The 20,110-nt window shown below is 45.6% G+C and overlaps 1 protein-coding gene across 1 annotated transcript; it reads left to right on the top strand.

The window, feature by feature from the left end:
• Nucleotides 1-5,764: 5,764 nt before the first annotated feature.
• FIGLA (folliculogenesis specific bHLH transcription factor) lies at nucleotides 5,765-19,671 on the top strand. The gene is made up of 4 exons (XM_043918481.1): nucleotides 5,765-6,040; nucleotides 8,980-9,132; nucleotides 10,736-10,889; nucleotides 19,594-19,671. Exons 1-4 carry the CDS (start codon nucleotides 5,765-5,767, stop codon nucleotides 19,614-19,616), a joined length of 606 nt encoding a protein of 201 aa, XP_043774416.1. The 3' UTR covers nucleotides 19,617-19,671.
• The last annotated feature ends 439 nt before the right edge of the window (nucleotides 19,672-20,110 follow it).

The following is a 20,110-nucleotide window of genomic DNA, read 5'->3' as shown; positions in this document are numbered from 1 at the left end:
AACTCCCGGAGTTTACTCAAACTCATGTCCACTGAGTCGGTCATGCCATCCAGCCATCTCATCTGCTGTTTTCCCCTTCTCCTCCTGCTTTCAATCTTTCTCAGCATCAGGGTCTTTTCAAATGAGTCAGTTCTTTGCATTAGATGGCCAAAGAATTGGAGTTTCAGCTTCAGCATCAGTCCTTCCAATGAATATTCAGGACTGATCTCCTTTAGGATGGACTGGTTGGATCTCTTTGCAGTCCAAGGGACTCTCAAGAGTCTTCTCTAACACCACAGTTCAAAGGCATCAATTCTTTGGTGCTCAGCATTCTTTATAGTCCAACTCTCACATCTATACATGACTACTGGAAAAACCATAGCTTTGACTAGATGGACCTTTGTTGGCAAAGCAATGTCTCTGCTCTTTAATATGCTATCTAGGTTGGTCATAACCTTTCTTCCAAGGAGCAAGCATCTTTAAATTTCATGGCTGCAGTCACCATCTGCAGTGATTTTGGAGCCCCCCAAAATAAAGTCTGTCACTGTTTCCATCACTTCTCCATCTATTTGCCATGAAGTGATGGGACAAGATGCCATGATCTTTGTTTTCTGAATGTTGAGCTTTAAGCCAACTTTTTCACTCTCCACTTTCACTTAAATTAAGAGGCTCCTTAGTTCTTCTTCACTTTCTTCCATAAGTGTGGTGTCATCTGCAATTTGAGGTTACTGATATTTCTCCCAGCAATCTTGATTCCAGCTTGTGTTTTATCCAGTTCAGCATTTCTCATGATGTACTCTGCATATAAGCGAAATAAGCAGGGTGACAATATACAGCCTTGACATACTCCTTTTCCTATTTGGAACCAGTCTGTTGTTCCATGTCCAGTTCTAACTGTTGCTTCTTGACCTGCATACAGATTTCTCAGGAGGCAGGTAATGTGGTCTGGTATTCCCATCTCTTTAATAATTTTCCACAGTTTGTTGTGATCCACACAGTCAAAGGTATTGGCATAGTTCATAAAGTAGAAGTATATGTTTTTCTGGAACTCTCTTGCTTTTTCGATGATCCAGCGGATGTTGGCAATTTGATCTCTGGTTCCTCTGCCTTTTCTAAATCCAGTTTGAACATCTGGAAGTTCACGGTTCACGTACTGTTGAAGCCTGGCTTGGAGAATTTTGAGCATTACTTTACTAGCATGTGAGATGAGTGCAATTGTGTGGTACTTTGAGCATTCTTTGGGATTGCCTTTCTTAGGGACTGGAATGAAAACTGACCTTTTACAGTCCTGTGGCCACTGCTGAGTTTTCCAAATTTGGTGGCATATATATATTGAGTGCAGCACTTTCACAGCATCAACTTTTAGGATTTGAAATAGCTCAACTGGAATTCCATCACCTCCACTAGCTATGTTCGTAGCAATGTTTCCTAAGGCCCACTTGACTTCACATTCCAGGATGTCTGGCTCTAGGTGAGTGATCACACCATCGTGATTATCTGGGTCATGAACATCTTTTTTGTATAGTTCTTCTGTGTATTCTTGCCACCACTTAATTTCTTCTGCTTCTGTTAGGTTCATACCATTTCTGCCCTTTATTGAGCCCATTTTTGCATGAAATGTTCCCTTGTTATCTCTAACTTTCTTGAAGAGATCTCTAGTCTTTCCCATTCTATTGTTTTCCTCTATTTCTTTGCATTGATCACTGAGGAAAGGCTTTCTTATCTCTCCTTGCTGTTCTTTGGAACTCTGCATCAAATGGGTAAATCTTTCCTTTTCTCCCTTGCCTTTCACTTCTCTTCCTTTTACAGCTATTTGTAAGGCCTCCTCAGACCACCATTTTGCCTTTTTGCATTTCTTTTTCTTGGTGATGGTCTTGATCACTTCCTCCTGTATAATGTCATGAACCTCTGTGACAATAGAACTCTAACAGAGTTCTAATAGACATAGAACTCTGTCTAGCAGATCTAATCCCTTGAATCTATTTATCACTTCCACTGTATAACTGTAAGGGACTTGATTTAGGTTATACCTGAATGGTCTGGTGGTTTTCCCTACTTTTTTCAATTTAAGTCTGAGCATGGGAGTAAAGTTTAATTCCCAGAAATATGGTGAGATAAAATAATACATACTATGTGATGAATAACGTGTAATAATATTAATACACATTAATGTGAAAGTGAATAATAATATGAAACTGCCAAATTGATTTGGCTAGCAATTCTAGGCAAAGTGAAAGTTGCTTGGTCATGTCCCACTCTTTGTGACCCCATCACCTGCCAGGCTCCTCTGTCCATGGGGATTCTGCAGGCAAGAATCCTGAGTGGGTTGCCATGCCCTCCTCTGGAGGATCTTCCCAACCCAGGGATCGAACCCAGGTCTCCCGCTTTGCAGGTGGATTCTTTACCCTCTGAGTCACCAAGGAAGCCCAAGAATACTGGAGTAGGTAGTCTATCCCTTCTCCAGGGGATCTGAGCAACCCAGGAATCAAACCGGGGTCTCCTGCATTGCAGGTAGATTCTTAACCTGCTGAGCAACATGACGGTATGTAGTCTTTGAAACCTTTTAAAATATCATTCTTTGCTTTCCCTTACTAAAGCTGTTGCTAACTGCTATCTCATGTCTTGGCTGAGCTAAGGAGATTAACAGGAACTGTGTTGGAGCCATGATCTAATTGGTGTGCTGGGGGCTTCTAGCACCCAGGATGGGTGTTCCCATCAGCTGGGTCCCAGGGTAATAGACAGGCAAAGACTGATGAGGTGAACTAGTTGGGGCAATTTCTCTGTGTCTGGGGGTGGCAGGTAATGTGGACCTTCCTTGCTCCCTTCCCCAGATGCCTTTCTGCATTGCAGAGTCAGGGAGACCCCAAGCTCCATTTCCCAGGACCCCTTGTACCCATAGTTCTGGTCCACAGTTAAGATGACTTAGCTAGAAACAGGTGTATGAGACTGGCAGCAGGGAATTGAGGCAGAGCACCCCTCCTTTGATCTGTGCCCGTGGACAAGCCAGGGTAAGGGGACTTGGGGTTTCTTGGCAACAGTGTCCCGGGCCCCTCTCCTGCCTTTGGAGGGTTGAGTGGCAGCTTCAGGGGTGAGGGCTTCCCACTGCCTGGCTGTGGCTTTGGTGGTGTGTCCTTGAACTCAGAGTTCCTCCTGCTTCTCCAGGAGGACTGTGTAAGCACCTAAGTCCCTAAATTAAGCCCCTTGGCATCTGCTTGGAATACCCCGAAGAGATTCTGCCATTAGAAGAGTTTTCTGAACCTTGACTGGGCGCATGGCCTGAGGACTTTGCTACTGTGAGGTTGACCCCTGCTGGACGGCAGTGATGGCAGAAGCCTCAAACGGGACAGCTTCATTTTGGGAAATGACACCAAAAAGCAATAATGGAGGAGCAATGATTTGGAAGGAACCTAAGTGTTTGAGTGACCATGAGGAGCAGAGACGCCCTGCTTACCTACACCTTTCACAGTTAGAGGCAAGAGAAATAAACTTTCTTGTTATTATTGCATGATGGAAAGGTGTCAGCCTCTCAGCTCAAACTAGTTTGCTATTGCTCTCCTTCAGAACAGATGGCTCAGTTGAGGAATCAAACAGCCAAGGGACAGAAAATTATAGTTGGTGTCGATGGAGGGAAGAAGGTCTGAAGGAATAAAGTCTGGGTTTCTTACACTGGGTTCCTGGTCATACCAGCTTGCCTGCCTAAGGGTTTGGCAATAAAATAGAATAATGTCAACAATATGCTTTTTGATGCTAAGAAAAGATAAGTAACTAGGTAAACCAACTCCATTTTAAGCTTCATTCCCACACACTTGGCTCTTGCTGCCTTCTCTCTGTCTCCCAGCAGACAATACCAAATGAACCTATAACACACAAAATTGTTTTCCTTCTTCAAAAAATATATTTAAAAAATTACAAAAGTAATTTCATGCTAGTATGGAAACACAAGCAATATAGAAGATGGGATGAACAGATCAAACTCTCAGTTCCCAGGCCCACTGCTCAGGAGAACTGCAGTTAAGCACTTGGTGTATCCTCTTTTTTCCCTCCTTGCCCTGCCCTTGAAGGCAGTTGCCATGGAGATGGGGCTGAGGAGGTGGTTGATGTGACTAGGAAATTAGTTATATGTGGGAATTGAGCAAATAAGTAACCAGAGTCAAGTTTCTCACTGTTGGAGAAGGGAATTACAAATAAGGAAAGGGGAAAACTAGAGAGAAACCTGTTGGATTGGAATTAGAGGTATTAGTGTGAACTACTACTTTTAAAAGCTGTCTATCCATCTGCATACAGAGATAGACAAAGCTGTATGTTTGTGTATGCTTGTGTTTGCTTGTGTGCATGCTTACATCTATACCTTGTCTCCAAAAAGAGCCTAGAAGCAATGACATCCCAAAAGGAATGAATATCCAAACTTGATTTCTAAACCCCATTTTCCACTAAAAGGAGAATTGATCAATTTCCGGGCAGGGCATGGAAAATTTGAGATGAGCCTGGAATGTGTTGTCTTTTTGGCACAAGTAAGTAAGTGCTGAAAGAATGGTGGAGTCATGCTAAAAGGACAGAGGAGCCAGCTTGAAGGGGCTCCCACAGGCCAAATCTGGGACAATATGAGCATTAAAATAAATAGTAATATGAATTACATCTTGCTGAATAAAATAGAAATTCATGAGCTCCTGGTGACATAACAAAATGAATCAGAAACTGGGGAGAAGGGAGAGCTCTTCTCCACAGGAGGCTGGTAATCATTTGGCAATTATCAGAGTGGTGGTCAATTCAGGCAGGAGTCAGTATTGAATGCTAAGGGTATCTCCTCACAAAATATTTATCAACTAAAAGGAAAAAAATGTCAATTAATGTGAAGAAGACTGGCAGACACCCCCTTGACTGGGTGACCATACCACATGCCTCCTGATATGAAGCACTGAGGAAAGTCCAGCATCTTCTCTGTGGAATCCCAGCCATAACGTCAGGACCGGGGCCTGGACATGAGGAAACATTGGACTGACCCCAGTTGAGGGACATCCTACAGACTGAAAGTCTTCTACTCTCTGAAACTGTCAAAGCCATGAAGACAGGACAAGACAAAGAAAACGCTTTAGAAAAAGAATAATGAAAATGATACAATTCATAGAGAGAAGGGGAGTGATGGAGCAAATGTGAAAATAGTTAACAAGTGGAGATCTAGGTGACGGGGATACAGAACCTTTGTGTTATTGCTCTTGTAACTCATGTTTCAAAATGAATTTTTTGAAAGTCGTCTGTGCATTCATCAATTTTTTTTCCTGGTAAACGTATATGTGTTCATGTTTATTTGCCTACACGTGTAGACATATATGGCTTTCCAGATGGTGCTGGTGGTATAAAGAGCCCGTCTGCCCGTGCAGGAGACTTAAAGAGACATGATTTCGATCTCTGGGTCGGGAAGATTCCCTGGAGGAGGGCATGACAACCCACTCCAGTCTTCTTGCCTGGAGAATCCAAGGACAGAGGAGCCTGGCGGGCTACAGTCCATAGTGTCGCACAGAGTCAGACACGACTGAAGCGACTTAGCATGCACGCATACATGTATCCAGTAGCTCAGGCCCCGACTCAGATTGGTTAAATCAGAATGTGAGGGACTGATACCCCAGCAGGTACATTTTAAAAAACTTCCCAGGTGACTCCGATATGCAGCCGCTTTGCGAGCCAGCGCTGCAATCCAGGCTTCAGGGGAATCACGTGTGGAGTTTGTTAAATTGAGGGTCCCGGAGCCGCTTCCCCGGAGCAGGCAGGCACGCAGGTGCGCAGGGGGATGTTGGCAGGTGCCCGGGGCCCCGCCCCCGAGGGGCCCCGGCGCCCCCGGGGAAGGCCCAGCTGCCCGCCGCCCCCGCGCTCAGCCATGGACGCCGCGCCCGAGCTCCTGAGGGTCCCGCCGGCCGAGCTGCTGGACGACGTGCTGCGGGAGCAGTTCGGGCCGCTGCCCCAGCAGGCCACCATCTGCCGGCTCAAGCGGCTGCCGTCGTCCACCCAGGACGTGCAGTTGGTGCTGGAGCGGCGGCGCGTGGCCAACGCCAAAGAGCGCGAGCGGGTGAGCTCAGGCCGGCCCCGCCGGCTCCCCGCGCCGGAACCCGGCCGCCTTCCTCCAGGCTCCCCCCAGGCCCGCTACCACTTCAGACATTAGGGGGTCCGGGGAGCCCACCCCCCACCTTGGGGGCCCGGAGCGGCTTGGACCTCCCGAGGGCCACCCGGTTCCCCTCCACCCGCGCGGGGCTGGCGCCTCACCTGTGACCCACCTGGAGTCGAGCAGGAAGCAGGTCTGGGGAGGCCGAGGGGAACCCCGGCCGCTTCAGGAACGCCTCCCGCTGGCAGATGCTTTAAACCCTCGGAGGCGGCAGGGCGCTTACATCTCCCTACCCCCAGCGCTGAGTGGGTGCTCGGGGCCCCCTTTACCCTGCGCCGAAGCCCAAATGGGGCGTGGGACAGGGGACCTAATGGAAGTTACTCTTTTGCTTACTTTCAACGAAGAATTTAAACAACGTCTCGGTGTGCACCCAGGCTCTCACTCAACTCCCAGGCCGGCGACTCAAAGTGGCTATTTTCCAGAGTGGCGGGTACGCGGTAAATCACCCACCCGGATGGTCCCGCGGGCGGAGTCGGAGCGCCATCTGCCGGCATTTCCTCCTCAGTATTTCTAGCTAAACTCCGACCCCAAACTTGTCAAATTCGGTCTCCTTTTGTCCTTTGCTGTCTTTGGGTTGCCTGGCTGCAGAGAGGATCTGAGAGAGGGAAGGATCTGAGCGATGGAAGAGGGAGGGCGCACATTCTGACCTGGGACTCCAGGAGGATGCTCTTCGATGCCCTGCTGGGGGTGTTCATGCACTCTCCTGGACCCTTTAGTAACGCAGCTCCAGTCAACCAACTCGGAGCTCTGTTTGGGCTCAGGTGTGAGGAGAAAGAACCTAATGAGTGTAGAAGACTTCAGGGAAAGTTGGGAGCCCTTTATGATAACCCTGTGATCTGATGTGTTGATGTAGTTCTCGAATAAGGTTCTGTTCCTGTGTTTGGCATTTTAAGTTGGGCTTTCCCCACTGGGGAGGAATCGCTTTCTGCAGAGAATCGGTCCTGGTGTTATCCACTATTTTAAAACTAATGACCTCATTCTTCTTTATAATGATGAAATTAGTACACCTGGAAGATAGGGAAATGACTAAACAGGGAATGGAAACACCCACAATGCAACTATAACGACCATGAACTGTCGTTCTTGTTATATCTTCCTGGTCTTTTTCCTACTTATATTTGTGCATATATATGTGTGTGCTAAGTCGCTTCAGTCCTGTCCAACTCTTTGTGATCCCATGTACTGAAGCCTGTCAGGCTCCTCTGTCCATGGGATTCTCCAGGCAAGAATACTGGAGTGGGTTGCATGCCCTTTTCGAGGGGATCTACCTGACCCAGGTATCAAACCTGGGTGTCTTACATCTCCTGCATTGGGAGGCAGGTTCTTTACTACTATTGCCACCTGGAAGCATATATATGTATAAAAATAATTTTATAAAATTGTGGTCACTTAGTATATATTTTTGTGCTTTTTTTTCACTTAACATTATCGAAAGCATTTCCTCAAATTTCTAAGCAGAACAGCTTTTGACTTTATAGTCCAACATATAAATCGACTGCTTATCCAGCTTCCTAGTCTTGGGCATATATGCTTTTTTTTGCAGCTTTTTACTGGTACAAAGATCTATATCCATGTCTGATAATTGCTTTCCAGCAAAACATTAGAAGTGGAATTACTGGGATATAAGCAGTCTTGTGGCTTTTGATACAGGTTGCCCAGTTGCTTTCTAGAAAAGTTTATTAATTAATTTGTATCCACTTTTACAGGCTATAGGATGGTTCCCTTCTTCTATCATACCCAATGCTCGGTATGATAAACAAAAATGTTACCAGCTTGGTACACAAAAAATGGTATCTAATTTCTGCTTTATTTTTTGTATTTTTAAGTGGAAGATAATTGCTTTATGATGTTGTGTTGGTTTCTGCTGTAAATCAATATGAATCAGCTATAAGTGTACATATATCCCCTCCCTCTTGAGCCTTCCACCCACCTATAATTTCTATTTTAGTCTGTAGTTCTTTGATTATTAAAGTTTGACATTTCATAAGTTTATTGGTTATCGTATTCTGCTGTGAATGGCCTGTGTTCATTGCCCAGTTTGATGTGGGGTAGGAGGGAGCTCTCAATATAAGTGAGTGGTTTCATGGTGTAGAGCCAGTTTTCTTTGAGGGCCTGTGTCCTCTGGCAAGTGATAATCAGGATTCCAGGCCTCCAGAGCCAAGGAATTAGACCCTGAAGATTAAGAAAAAAGGGTACTTCATTCTGCCTTTCAAGTCTCCCCAATATGCAGACTCTCTGGACTCTAATACTTGACTGTATCGTCAACTCAGATTGGAGTGAGGTTGAAGAATGGTTGGCATAGTACTTGAATAGACAAATGTTTGTACATTTTACTCATTATTGTCAGGGCAACTTATTGAGGACTTTCTATGTGCTGGGGGAAATGTTTGATGTGTAATTATGTTCCTTAACCAGCAGCTACACCACTACAAGGTGAGGATTTTCCACTTTGCAAATAAACCAAGGCTCGGTAATATGAAGTGTCCTACAGACTTTTGCAAAGCTAAATGGTAGAGCTGGATTTTAATCCTTAAGTGTTGACTCAGAACTTTTAGCCACTACCCAGACTGCCTCTGCTTTGCAGTGGGGCTGCTCTCGGAGGAAGAGGCCCGCGTGGACCTCGACACCCTTTCCAGCCCACCCATGCCTGGTGCCAGGTTCATGCCGCTCCCGCTCCCCTTGCCAGGGACTGCACTGTGGAGCGGCAGTGCTTGGGCACGAGCCTGCTCGGCTTCATGGCTCAGACGGGAGCTGCGGAAATGAACCCTCACCACCGCCTTCTGTAGTCTGGGGAGCTGCCTTACAGATTAGCTTCCCGTGTGTCACTGAGCCTTCTTCCTTTCCAGATAAAAAATCTCAACCATGGTCTGGCCAAACTGAAGGCATTGGTGCCGTTTCTTCCCCAAAACAGGAAGCCTAGCAAAGTTGATATCCTCAGAGGTGCAACCGAATACATACAAGTTCTCACTGATGTTTTGGAAGAAGCCAAAGACTCTGAGGTAAAGGTTTTAAGAAGTTAGAACAATGACACTCACCATTTTATTGAGCTCTTTCTAGGTGCAGGCCAACTTCTGCGTCTGTGCTAGTTGGTTTATACAATCCTCCGACCTAGTATGGATGCTACTTTTACCGAGGAAGAAACCAAAATATAGGTAAAGGTCCTACAGCTAAGGAATGTCAGGACTGGAGTCTGAATCTAGGTCTGTGTGAGCTTTGGAGTCAAGTTCTGACCATCTGTATCCTTACCTCCTGTCACTGTCCAGAGCCTCTAGCCCTGAATTGCTTAGCCTTTGATAGGATTTTGATAGTAGGGACATGAAAGGAGGGTCCCTAAAGCCACGCTGTGGCAATGCTGTTCTTCAGCAGAACACACATCAGACAGGAAGCGCAGAAAGGAAGAGGGGTGTCCCTTGGGAGAGGCCCTCCCTGGGGGTCAACCCTGCTGGAGAGCTCATTGATCTCCTTTGATGCCAATCTCATGGGATTTTGTGACAATTCAGTGGGACTACATAGGTGAACCTGTTTTGTAAACTGAAGCACTGTAATGTCACCACGATTATTGGGACACATAGTTCAGGGGTCTCCATCAGTGGAAGGTACGAACTGGATTCATGAGCTCATTCCATGGAAGGGCAAATTTGGAATGCTTGAAGATGTATTCGTTATCAGAGGAGGTAAGATATGAAGAGAGAAAAGGCCTTAGAAATGAGCCCTAAGGAACAGGAGGAGGAGGGGCTTATCAGAGAGGGGCAGACGGAGAAGCAAGATGGGGCCCTACAATCAGGGAGGGGGAATCTTGGGGATCCAAGTGTGGGAAGTTGTGCGTGGAGCTATAGGTGGGGCCGGGAAGACAACCAGGCGCAGCACGTGAAGGACAGGAGTGGACTGGAGGCCAGCCTTTGGTGGGTGATGGAATGTTACTGTTAAATATCTGAAATCCAAACAGAGGGAAGTGGCAAGCTTCAAGTCCATTCAATCTGAAAGTCTGAGACTGGAAAGAGGCTCAAAAGGATGGAAGAACAATGACAATTGTTAGATCAATGAAGGTCTTTTCTAATTAGCAATGCGATCCTGTTTAGGGACTGAAGAGGACAGATAGCAGAGAGAGAGAAATATACTCAGGGACAGAAACAGACAAATGCTTAGTGGTACATTTTGGTTTCTTCCTCTTGTCTGCTAGTCCTATTTACGTGACAACTGGGAGGATACATTCTGCATTGGTAGGGGGGATGGGTTGTCCTGATGGACAAATTGGATGGCTGGGTTGTAGAGTGGTTGCAATATTTGCACAGATGCAGACAGCTACATTAGTTTTTCCTTGCACGTGAATCGCTTAACAGAAGTGCTTTGTTTGGTGTTACATAAAATACAGAATCTGTTCCATGCTGTAATCTTTTTAATGTAGTTTCCAATCACACAACATTTTAAGGTTATAGCAGAACAGAAACCAGTCTGCTGAGCAAGATCTTTCTTTCCATAATAACTTCAACATTGCTCTCATCACTTAAATAAAATTTCATAGGTTAAAACTTTGAAATATATTGGCTTAAATAGTCAAAATCTGTTCTATTATACTGTTTGACAACTAAATATGGTTTCTAGAAACGAGACCCAGATCATCAGAGCTATAGCAGCAGTACTTCTGAGCCACATACTTCCTCAGCTAGACAGCTATCGAGAGACATTATACAACATGCCGGCTGTGCTGTGGGCTTGAAGAATGAGAAGGAAGGGTCCTGGGCAGATGGTGGCAGTGGTGAGTTGGCACATACTTGTCGCCAGAGGGCAGTGTCTACGATGGGAATTCTCTCCCCAACCAGCAGTCTGCTAAAGTGTTTGTTCTTGAATAGTTATGTTGATATCTAAAAACTCATAAGACATCCCTTGGGCATGAGGTATTTTCCATGTTAAAACATGATGGAAACAAGATCACTGTGTGAAAGCACCTAGGTGGGCAGGTGAGTTTGCTAGTTTGAAAGATCTATTATTATGTTCCCAAGTTCATTGGAAAGCAATTCAAGGGGAAGGCAGAGCTCCTCCAGAATCACCCTGTAGAGACCTAAGCTTAATTTTTTATGACCCTGATTAATATGTTAAAAGGTTTTCTGGATTCTGAGGTCTCCAGAAAAAAGAAATAAGTATCTTGCCCTTCATAAAGCTGCATGGTGATCCTGTGTACACACGTGCACACTCAGAGGCACATTTGTTTTTAAGTTGACCTTGTTGCAAGACAGTTTTTCATAATAACAAAGGAGTTTATTGAAACATCATGGCTTATTACTTCGCCAAACTAAGGAAACTGTTGGAAGGACCAGCCTGCTTTTCTCCAAATCTAGGAAGTGGAGGTTTTGCTCTTGTGTCTCAGTGTTACATAGATGAGATCCCTTATTCCATTATTGCTACTGAAACTAGAAAGGCTTGCAGAAATCTGGAACTAAGCAAGTTGCTTAGTGTGGTATAAGGAACAGTGGGGGCTATGGAGTAACAAATGATGCTTGGTCGTGGGAGCTGGTTTAGGAGAACAGTTGAGTGGTGGCTCTGGGGACAGAATGCTGAGGTTCAAACCCTGGTTTTAGCACTTGTTAGTGTGACCTTGGGTGAGTTGCTGAAGTTTTCCAACCCTCAATTTCCCCATCTATAGAATGGGAATGATAATTGTACCTATGTAAGGTACCCACTCCAGTGTTCTTGCCTGGAGAATCCCAGGGACGGGGGAGCCTGGTGGGCTGCCGTTTAAGGGATCGCACAGAGTCGGACATGACTGAAGCGACTTAGCAGCAGCAGCAAGGTCCCTGTGAGATTCAAATGACATCATGTCAGTGGAGTGTCTAGCATAGTACCTGGCATGTCAGCGTTCACTTGGACTTCATGAAGTCGGCTTGCCTCACCGTGAGCCATCAGTATTGATGGGTGAGCAGTCAACAGTGGGCCCCAGGCATCGCCACTCTGTAACAAGTGGTCTGGGTTTCCTCACGTGGCTGTCACCGGTGCTTCACTCTGGTTTGAGGTCTGGCAGACTTTCTGCTGATTGGCTGGCCTCATTTCTGATCCGATTACTGTTTTCTAAGGATTCTACTTGTGCACATGCTCAGTCTAGATTTTCCAGTTCTGGCCACTTGAGATTTAAAACTTCCCCTCTCCCATCAACTTTTAGGAAGACAGAATTCCTCTTGCTACTCTATGAGCTGATAGGGAATGACTAAGAACAAAGGAAAGAGTGAACAGAAGCTTGAACCCGACTGCCTAAGTGAATAACAGTAACGCGTCCACAAATATGGTTTGCGTGTGTTAGGTGCTAAGGCAAGAATCCTGCTTGCATTTAATCTTCACTGGTCCTTATCAGGTAGGCATCACCGAGTCATTCTCATGGTGAGATACCTGACTGGCTGGTCCTTCCTGCTAGTCCCCTTGGGCCTGGTACAGAGCAGGCCTATGTGCTCTGTATTGCAAGGTGGATTCTTAACTCTGGCCCACCAGGGAAATCCCATCACCATCATCCTTTGATCACTTCCTTTCTGGCAACAGATGGTCCAAGCTCAAGCATCTTGTACTTTTCCAGCCCCAGCCTTGGAATCAACCTTTTATCAAGGACGTCCAATGGGTTAGCTCACCTCCCACCTCCTGCCATCTCTATGTCATCTCCTCCCTCTGTGGCTCCTCTCCTTGGGTTTTAGCACCTAAAGTTGGTTTGCTAGAGCTGCAAAGCACGCAGACCAAGTGGCTTAAACAGCACACATTTGTTTCTTACAGTTCTGGAGGCTGGAAGTCTTACAGTTGAGGTGTTGGCGAGCTTGTTTTCTTCTGGCCTCTCTCCTTGGCTGGAGATGGCCTTGCCTCATTGTGGGCTTACCCCTGGTATCTATGTATCCAAATTTCCTCCTCTTATAAGGACACCAGTCAGATTGGATTAGGGCCCACCCTAATGGCCTCTTTTTAGCTTAATCACCTCTTTAGAGGTCCTAAGTCCAAATACAGTCCCAGGTACTGGGGGCTGGGACTTCCACATGCGTTTTGGGGGCCACGGTTCAGCCCATAACAGCACCTGTGACAGGCTGCCCCTCCACAGGAAACCTCTCCAGGAGGGATAGAGATAAAGGGGCCGAGGAACAAAGCTCAGGTTGGCCTTGATTTCTCAAAGAATCCTCATCAGGGAGTATTCTGGTTTACTTGAAAGGGCAACTGTTAATACATAGGTTTCAGAGTCCAGTCAGATACCCTAACTGGAGACATGGGGACAGCCAGTGTGGCTCACTGGACTGAAATGTCCATGTCTAGAGGGGCTTAGGAACTGGGAGGCAGGTCTCCTCCAACTTCAGTCTGCAGAAGCAGCACCCATTTTTCCACTCTTGGAGAGGATCTCTGAGGAGTGGAATCTGGTGCTGGCAGAGATCAGCACTTGGGGAGACTTGGGGGCTGGGGTTGGAAGAAGCTGTGCAAGATGAACAACATTCTTGAGGCCAGAGCCCTAGTGAGGCACACAATCTGCTGATGGCAGGCAGGGAGGAGGTGAGCTGCTCAGGCCAGAGCAGGTTCACTTGGGACTGAATCAGCAAGTGCTCGTGTGTGTGGACGGAGCAGACATGGCCATGTGAAGCCACAGCGTCTGGCCTTGGGAGGGAGAGGCATTAATGTCAAGGTTCAGGGGAGGCTTGTTTAAACTGGGCTTTCAAGGTATAGGATTTTACTGTTTGGGGATTAGACTGTGTGGCATGATGTTCACTAATGACGTTTATCTCTTCTATTTGTCGCTGTGGCTTAGGCATTTCACATCAGGCAAAGCTCTGAATGTTGCTCAGTGTTTCCTGTAATCCTGTAGAGACTGTGTCCCTGGACAAAGTCCACCCTCAGTGCTGAAGTGAGACACCAGTTGTGCTGAGGTCTGGGGGGCTCTGGAAAGGGATACATGTGTGAACATAAGTGCCTGTTGTGGGATCTGGATGTGCCGCCATCCTACACATCTCAATTTTGGTCTGTCATAGGAGCAGTCCTTGGAAAGAGTTTGTGAAAGAAAGAAGCCTGGTGGGTGGTAGATTTCCTTGAACCGCCCCCCGCACCCCCCACACCGCAGGTTGTGGTAATCTGCGTGTGAAATTAACCCCTGGGAACATTTCTTCTAATAGCAATTTAAGCTCTGCAATCAGATGGTCTGGCTAGTTGGGATGAATTTATTAGCATCCTGGGAAGGCCTTGAAGTGTCTATTGTTCTATCTTCCATCTCATGTTTTCCCCAGGTAGTGGTGACGTGTGATAGCAAAGATTCCATACAGCACCACAGCAGTGGGGATGGTGGGCAGGAGGCTCTGGGATCTTCCCCAGTATTCACTGGTGTCCTAGTGTGCATATGCAGATGAGTTTAGTCAGCAGAATATTTTAAAAGATCGAACCTCCCTTTTGATGGGGTGGGTGCTCCTTGGTTTGTCAGTCCCCCCCGCCTTCCTGCATCTCCATGTAGGCATTTAAGTTTTGCAGACCAGGGGCACTGAGCTCAGAAGGAAAGCTGCCCAAGTGGTTGCATTTGGCTCTGGGATGCTATTGTTTTCTAAACTTCGGAGGTTTAGGGGTTGGTAGTAGTAAAGAACCTGCCTGCCAATGCAAGAGATAGAAGAGATGTGGGTTTGATCCCTGGGATGGGAAGATCCCCTGGAGGAAGGCATGGCAACCTACTCCAGTATTCTTGCCTGGAGAATCCCTTGTACAGAGGCGCCTGGTGTGCTATGGTCCATAGGGTTGCAGAGTCAGACACGACTGAAGTGACTTAGCACGCACACGTGCTCTAATGATATGAATGCTAGTCATTCTCTCCTGAACTTTGGTAAGGTGAGATGTAGCATGTAGGACAGCATCCATTTAACTTTGGAGTCAAGCCACCTCTGTTGGAGTGGTCCCCAGGCTTCAGCTACTGAGGAAGAGATCCAACCAGAACCTGGGAAGACTATCTTATTTTTGAACTAATTTTTACTGGAGTATAGTTGCTTTACAACTTTGTGTTAGATGTTACTGTGTGGAGACAGCCATACGTATCCATATATCCCCTTCTGGACTTCCTTCCCATTCAGGTTACCATAGTGCATTAAGTTGAGTTCCCTGTGCTATACAGTGTCTTATTCCCAAGGAAGACTCTTAAAAAATTTTTTTTTTAAATTTTAATTGGAGGATAACTACTTTACAACACTGTGGTGGTTTTTGCCATGCATATTGACATGAATCAGCCCCGGGTGCACATGTGTCCCCTGTCCTGAACCCGCCTCCCTCACCCCTCCCCACCCCATCCCTCTGGGTTGTCCCAGAGCACCAGCTTTAAGTGCCCTGCTTCATGCATTGAGCTTGCACTGGTCATCTATTTCACATATGGTAATATACATGTTTCAATGCTGTTCTCTCAAATCATCCCACCCTTGCCTTCTCCCACAGAGTCCAAAAGTCTGTTCTTTACATCTGTGTTTCTTTTGCTGTCTTGCATATAGGATCATTGTTACCGTCTTTCTAAATTCCATATATATGCATTAATATGCTGTATTTTTTTGTTTTTCTTTCTGACTTACTTCACTCTGTATAATAGGCTTCAGTTTCATCCACCTCATTAGAACTGACTCAAATGCATTTTTTTTTATAGCTGAGTAATATTTTATTGTATATATGTACCACAACTTCCTTTTCCATTCATCTGCTGATGGACTTGTGGGCTAATTCCATGTCTTAGCTATTATTGTAAACAGTGTTGCAATGAACATCGGGGTACATGTGTCTCTTTCAATTCTGGTTTCCATGGAAGACTTTTAAGGCCCAATCTGATCAGGTAAGAAGAAAATATTACAGGGATGACATAGTCTTATTTCTTTATGAAAATAAGAGAGGGAGATGTCTTTTGTTGGAAATTGGATTTTTCCATGGGGACAAAAGATTGAATCAGTCATGGCAGCAGGTTTTGTCTGTGTGTGTGCAGGTGAGCATGTGGACGTGAAGCCTGGTGTGTTTGAGGAGATCTCTAGCTGCTATGTGCCCCTGAGTCTGTCAGTGAGCTTAGCATCTTCTGAGAAAGCCAGTAATTTCTGTTTCTCTGACATATCGTGGGCATGGTGGTTAAATTAATTAAGGTAATTTCTTATCTATTCTTATGAACTTCTTGAGGGATTATTTATATGAGTTTTTTCTAATATTTTTTTGGCTGTGTCTTAGTTGCAGCACGTGGGATCTTTTGTTAACTGTGGCATGTGAACTTCTTAGTTGCAGCCTATGGGATCTAGTTCCCTGACCAGGGATTGAACCCAGCCCCCAGCATTGGGAGTGTGGATTCTTAGCCACTGGACTGCCAGGGAAATCTCATTTATATGAGTTTTATGAAAGGTCCATCTCATTGGTCCCACATGAATGTGGGAGACAATGACAAGAATTGGACGGAAGGGTCTCTTAAAGACCCTTTGCTGAGAGGGTCCTGAGAGGCAGAGCTTCTCTGACCTGCTGTGGGACCTCCCTGGGTCAGCTCTGGGTCAGCAGGAAGCCACCAAATGCTCAGCCCCTGACCACATGAGCCAGCCCCTGAGGGAGGCCAGTGGATCCTTCCACCCGCCACCTTGTCCCTGTTCTAACCCTGGGCTCTGCAGAGCACATCAGGAATAAAACGGACTCCAGAGACACGGTGTTCATGGCAGATCTGCTAGCAGGAGGGAAAGGGGTTAGAAATACAACACAAGTATTTTTCGGGACTCTTCAGTCCTCTTTGGCTCATTCTCTTCCTTTTTGGAAGAGTTTTCCCTCCAGGAATTTCCTTGCGGCAGCTCTTGCCTAGAAGACAGGCCTGGATGTCTGCCTCCCTGGGGTGCCCTGAGGTGAGAGGAACCATGGGGCAGAGTCCCCCAAGCATCATGCTGTTCAGGCCAGGTCCCCAAGGGAGGAGACATGGGGCTTAGTGGCCAAAGCCCTGCTCACTCTAAAGAGCTTCGTTTATTGGAAGAATCATCTGTATGGTTCTCCCTCAGACATGAGACAATGAGGCTGTCTTCTGGTCTTGGGGTCCTGGCTGGACTTTCACTCACTGAAGTTGTATAAGCGATTAGAGCAGTTTAGATGGGCAGAAAGGCCACTTTACTTCCTACACTGGTCTCCACTTGCTCTTGAGAACCCATTAAGACCCTTATCACTCAAGTGGTGGGAAAGCTCTTTTTCTTGCTCTATGAAGGTCTATCCTCTTTGAGTAAATGCGGAATCAGTTCAGTGTTCAGAATGTCCCCTTTGGGGACTCCTGTGCCTCTTACGCTGTCTGCCTCCTCCCTGTCCTCCGGTACAGTGAGGAGTGTACCGCGTGGAGCTGCAGTGGGGGCGCTCGTGTGTGTCTCTCCACCTCTGACCCATCTAATCCTCTGGCCCTGGTCTTGGGTGTGGTTGGGCTGACATTGGCTGTGGGTGTCCATGCCCCCCCTGTGGTTTCTTTTCTCTAAGCCACGCCATTCAGAACCCAGGCCTCTTTCGTCCTCCTGGCCTTCCTACTCCCAGACAGGCTATGTGGCTGCCCTCAGGTCTGTGGTCCTGAAGATGCCCCTCAGCCAGTGCTCACCCACTCCTCTGAGAGGCTGTATCCTGAGAAGTGGGTACAGATCCTTGCTTTCTTCAGACTCTACTTTGCCTCTGGAACCGTCCCCCATCCCTGGGTCAAAGCCCGGGATGGCATAGTACAGGGGCCCTTCCCGGGGATCAGGCGGCTTCCACATGCTGACCCACCCCTCCTCCTGTTTCAGTTTCATCTCCACTTTCAGTTGTAGGAAGTCTTCCCACATCATATCTTGCTGCCTCTCTGCTCTGTGACTGCTGGGTGAGCAGCCAGCTGAGCTCTGCCCACCAGACCTGTCCCCTTGAATAAAGTTGGCCTCTTCCCAACAAGAGCCTTGCTTTTCAGACTATTGTGAAGCTTGGAACTGAACTCTAAGAAGCTCAGTGAGTGAGGACTTCTGGTCTGGTGTCTATTTACTTCTCCCCTCCCCATCACCCCACTCCCCAGCCTTGACTCAGTGGGGAAGGAAGAGTACATCAGAAAATGTGTCAGATTATAGAGCGATGCAACCAACAGCAGGAGGACACCTGCCTTGTTAAAGTTGCTGATCGGCAGGCTGGGTTTTATTCCTCAGACTACCCTCTTCTTGGACCTTCCAACTCCTTAACTTAGATGGGCCCAACATTTTTAAGTGAACTGTGACAATAAACATCAATAAACTTCAAGTTTTTGTATTCCAATACTTAAATATTACATTCCTGGAATTTTCCAGCTAACTTAAAGAAACTAAGACAATAATCTATAATATGCTGAACTGTAGGCTGATAAAATGAAATTATCCTTTAACCCTCTAGGTGAACACAGTAATCCATGAATTTGTCTTCTAGGTTTAGAACATTCTGGTTGCGTAAAAAGTTAAAAGTTTTAAAAATAAAACTTCTAAAGCTAAATTTGAACTCAAGAAAGTTGATGACATGTATCATGGAAAGACTTGCTCAAGATCAGAAAAAATTGATACTTATTTTGTGCCAGGCACTATTCCTGGCGGTTTATACCTAATAACCTGTTTAATTTTCATAACCACCCTGTGAGGTACAAACAGCTATGTCCATTTTATATGTCATGAAACTAAGAAATGAAGTTAAGTCACCCTGTATCCAGTGAGTGAACAAAGGGTTGGGGTGTGAGATGTGGGAAATAGTCTTAAACCTTTTAATGGCCTTTCATGCTAACAAAGATCACCCTTTAATTGTAAATAAGTGGGCTAGGAAGTAAATAAATGCTTTTTTAAAGCTAAATTAAAGTCTTTGATTACAGTATTTCATACTAATATACTTTTGGGTTTCAGTTTCTGAACTGTCGGACCACAATTTGAGTGTCTTTATTTTTTTAACTCATGGATGTAAGTTGAGACTTCAGAAATTGAGAAGACCAAGGTTATCTTACTATCTTAAGCCACAGATAGAAGTATACTATTGACACTCTGCTTGCAAAATTTTCCCTATGAATTAATAAATTATCATAAGGTGTATAACATTGTATATATTTTTTATTATTCTATCATTGACATGTTAGAGGTTACCATGAAGTCTTTATAACAAGTTTTAATGGTCCATTAAATTATCCATGGGATAATTTTCTAATTGTTGGACATTTGTTTTTGGTTTTTTGTTCTCAACCTGATGTGTTTAGTTCTTTTTGTATTTTGTTTTGTTTTTAGGATAGATTCCCCATAGAACTGAGTCACAGGTAGGTATAATCTTGCCAATTAATAATATCACCAGCTTATAAAAGTGCTGAGTCTGTAATATCCTTGCCAACAGTGAGATTGATTAAAATGATAGAATTTTAATGCGCAAAAAATGCAATCTTTAAATTTAAACATCTTTGATGACTAATTAATTTTTATCTTCTTATTTGTCTCTGAACTGTTTCTATCTTTTGACCATTTACAATGAGCTCTCTTCTGTTTCAGGTTCCTTCAAATATGAGAAGTGAAAAGGCTGGCCCAGGGCTACCTTCTACAGACGAATAAATACAGTCGTAAAAGTTTTAGAGTCTCTTTTTCTTAAAAAATTGTCATAATTCAAAGAGCAGCAATTACCCTTTAAATGTCCTTGACTGTCACAGAGCCACTTGACTCTCCTTTCTCAGTTCCCTTCCCCCAGCTAAGGCTGTATGGCCCCTCTGTGCAGGTTAGACACACAAGCTCCTGGAACACAGAGGCAGACTTCGTAGCGACTGCTCAACAGAGACCTAGCGCGTAATGAATGGGTCTCTTCTCCACACTTCCCTTATGATAGCTTGTTCTCATGATGATTCTACAGGATGGGCACGATAATCGTGCTTTACAGATGGGGAAACTGAGGCACAAAAAGTGGACAGTCCACAAAGGCTGCCATAACACAGACCACAGGCTGGGTGGCTTAGTGGAAACTTATTTCTCACACTTCTGGGAGCTGGGAAGACCAAGATCAAAGCCTAAAGGGTTT

The sequence above is a fragment of the Cervus elaphus genome, chromosome 11, assembly GCF_910594005.1.
Source record: "Cervus elaphus chromosome 11, mCerEla1.1, whole genome shotgun sequence".
NCBI lineage: Eukaryota > Metazoa > Chordata > Mammalia > Artiodactyla > Cervidae > Cervus > Cervus elaphus.
Note: the sequence above shows the minus strand (reverse complement) of the source record. Positions and strands in the feature narration are given on the sequence as shown.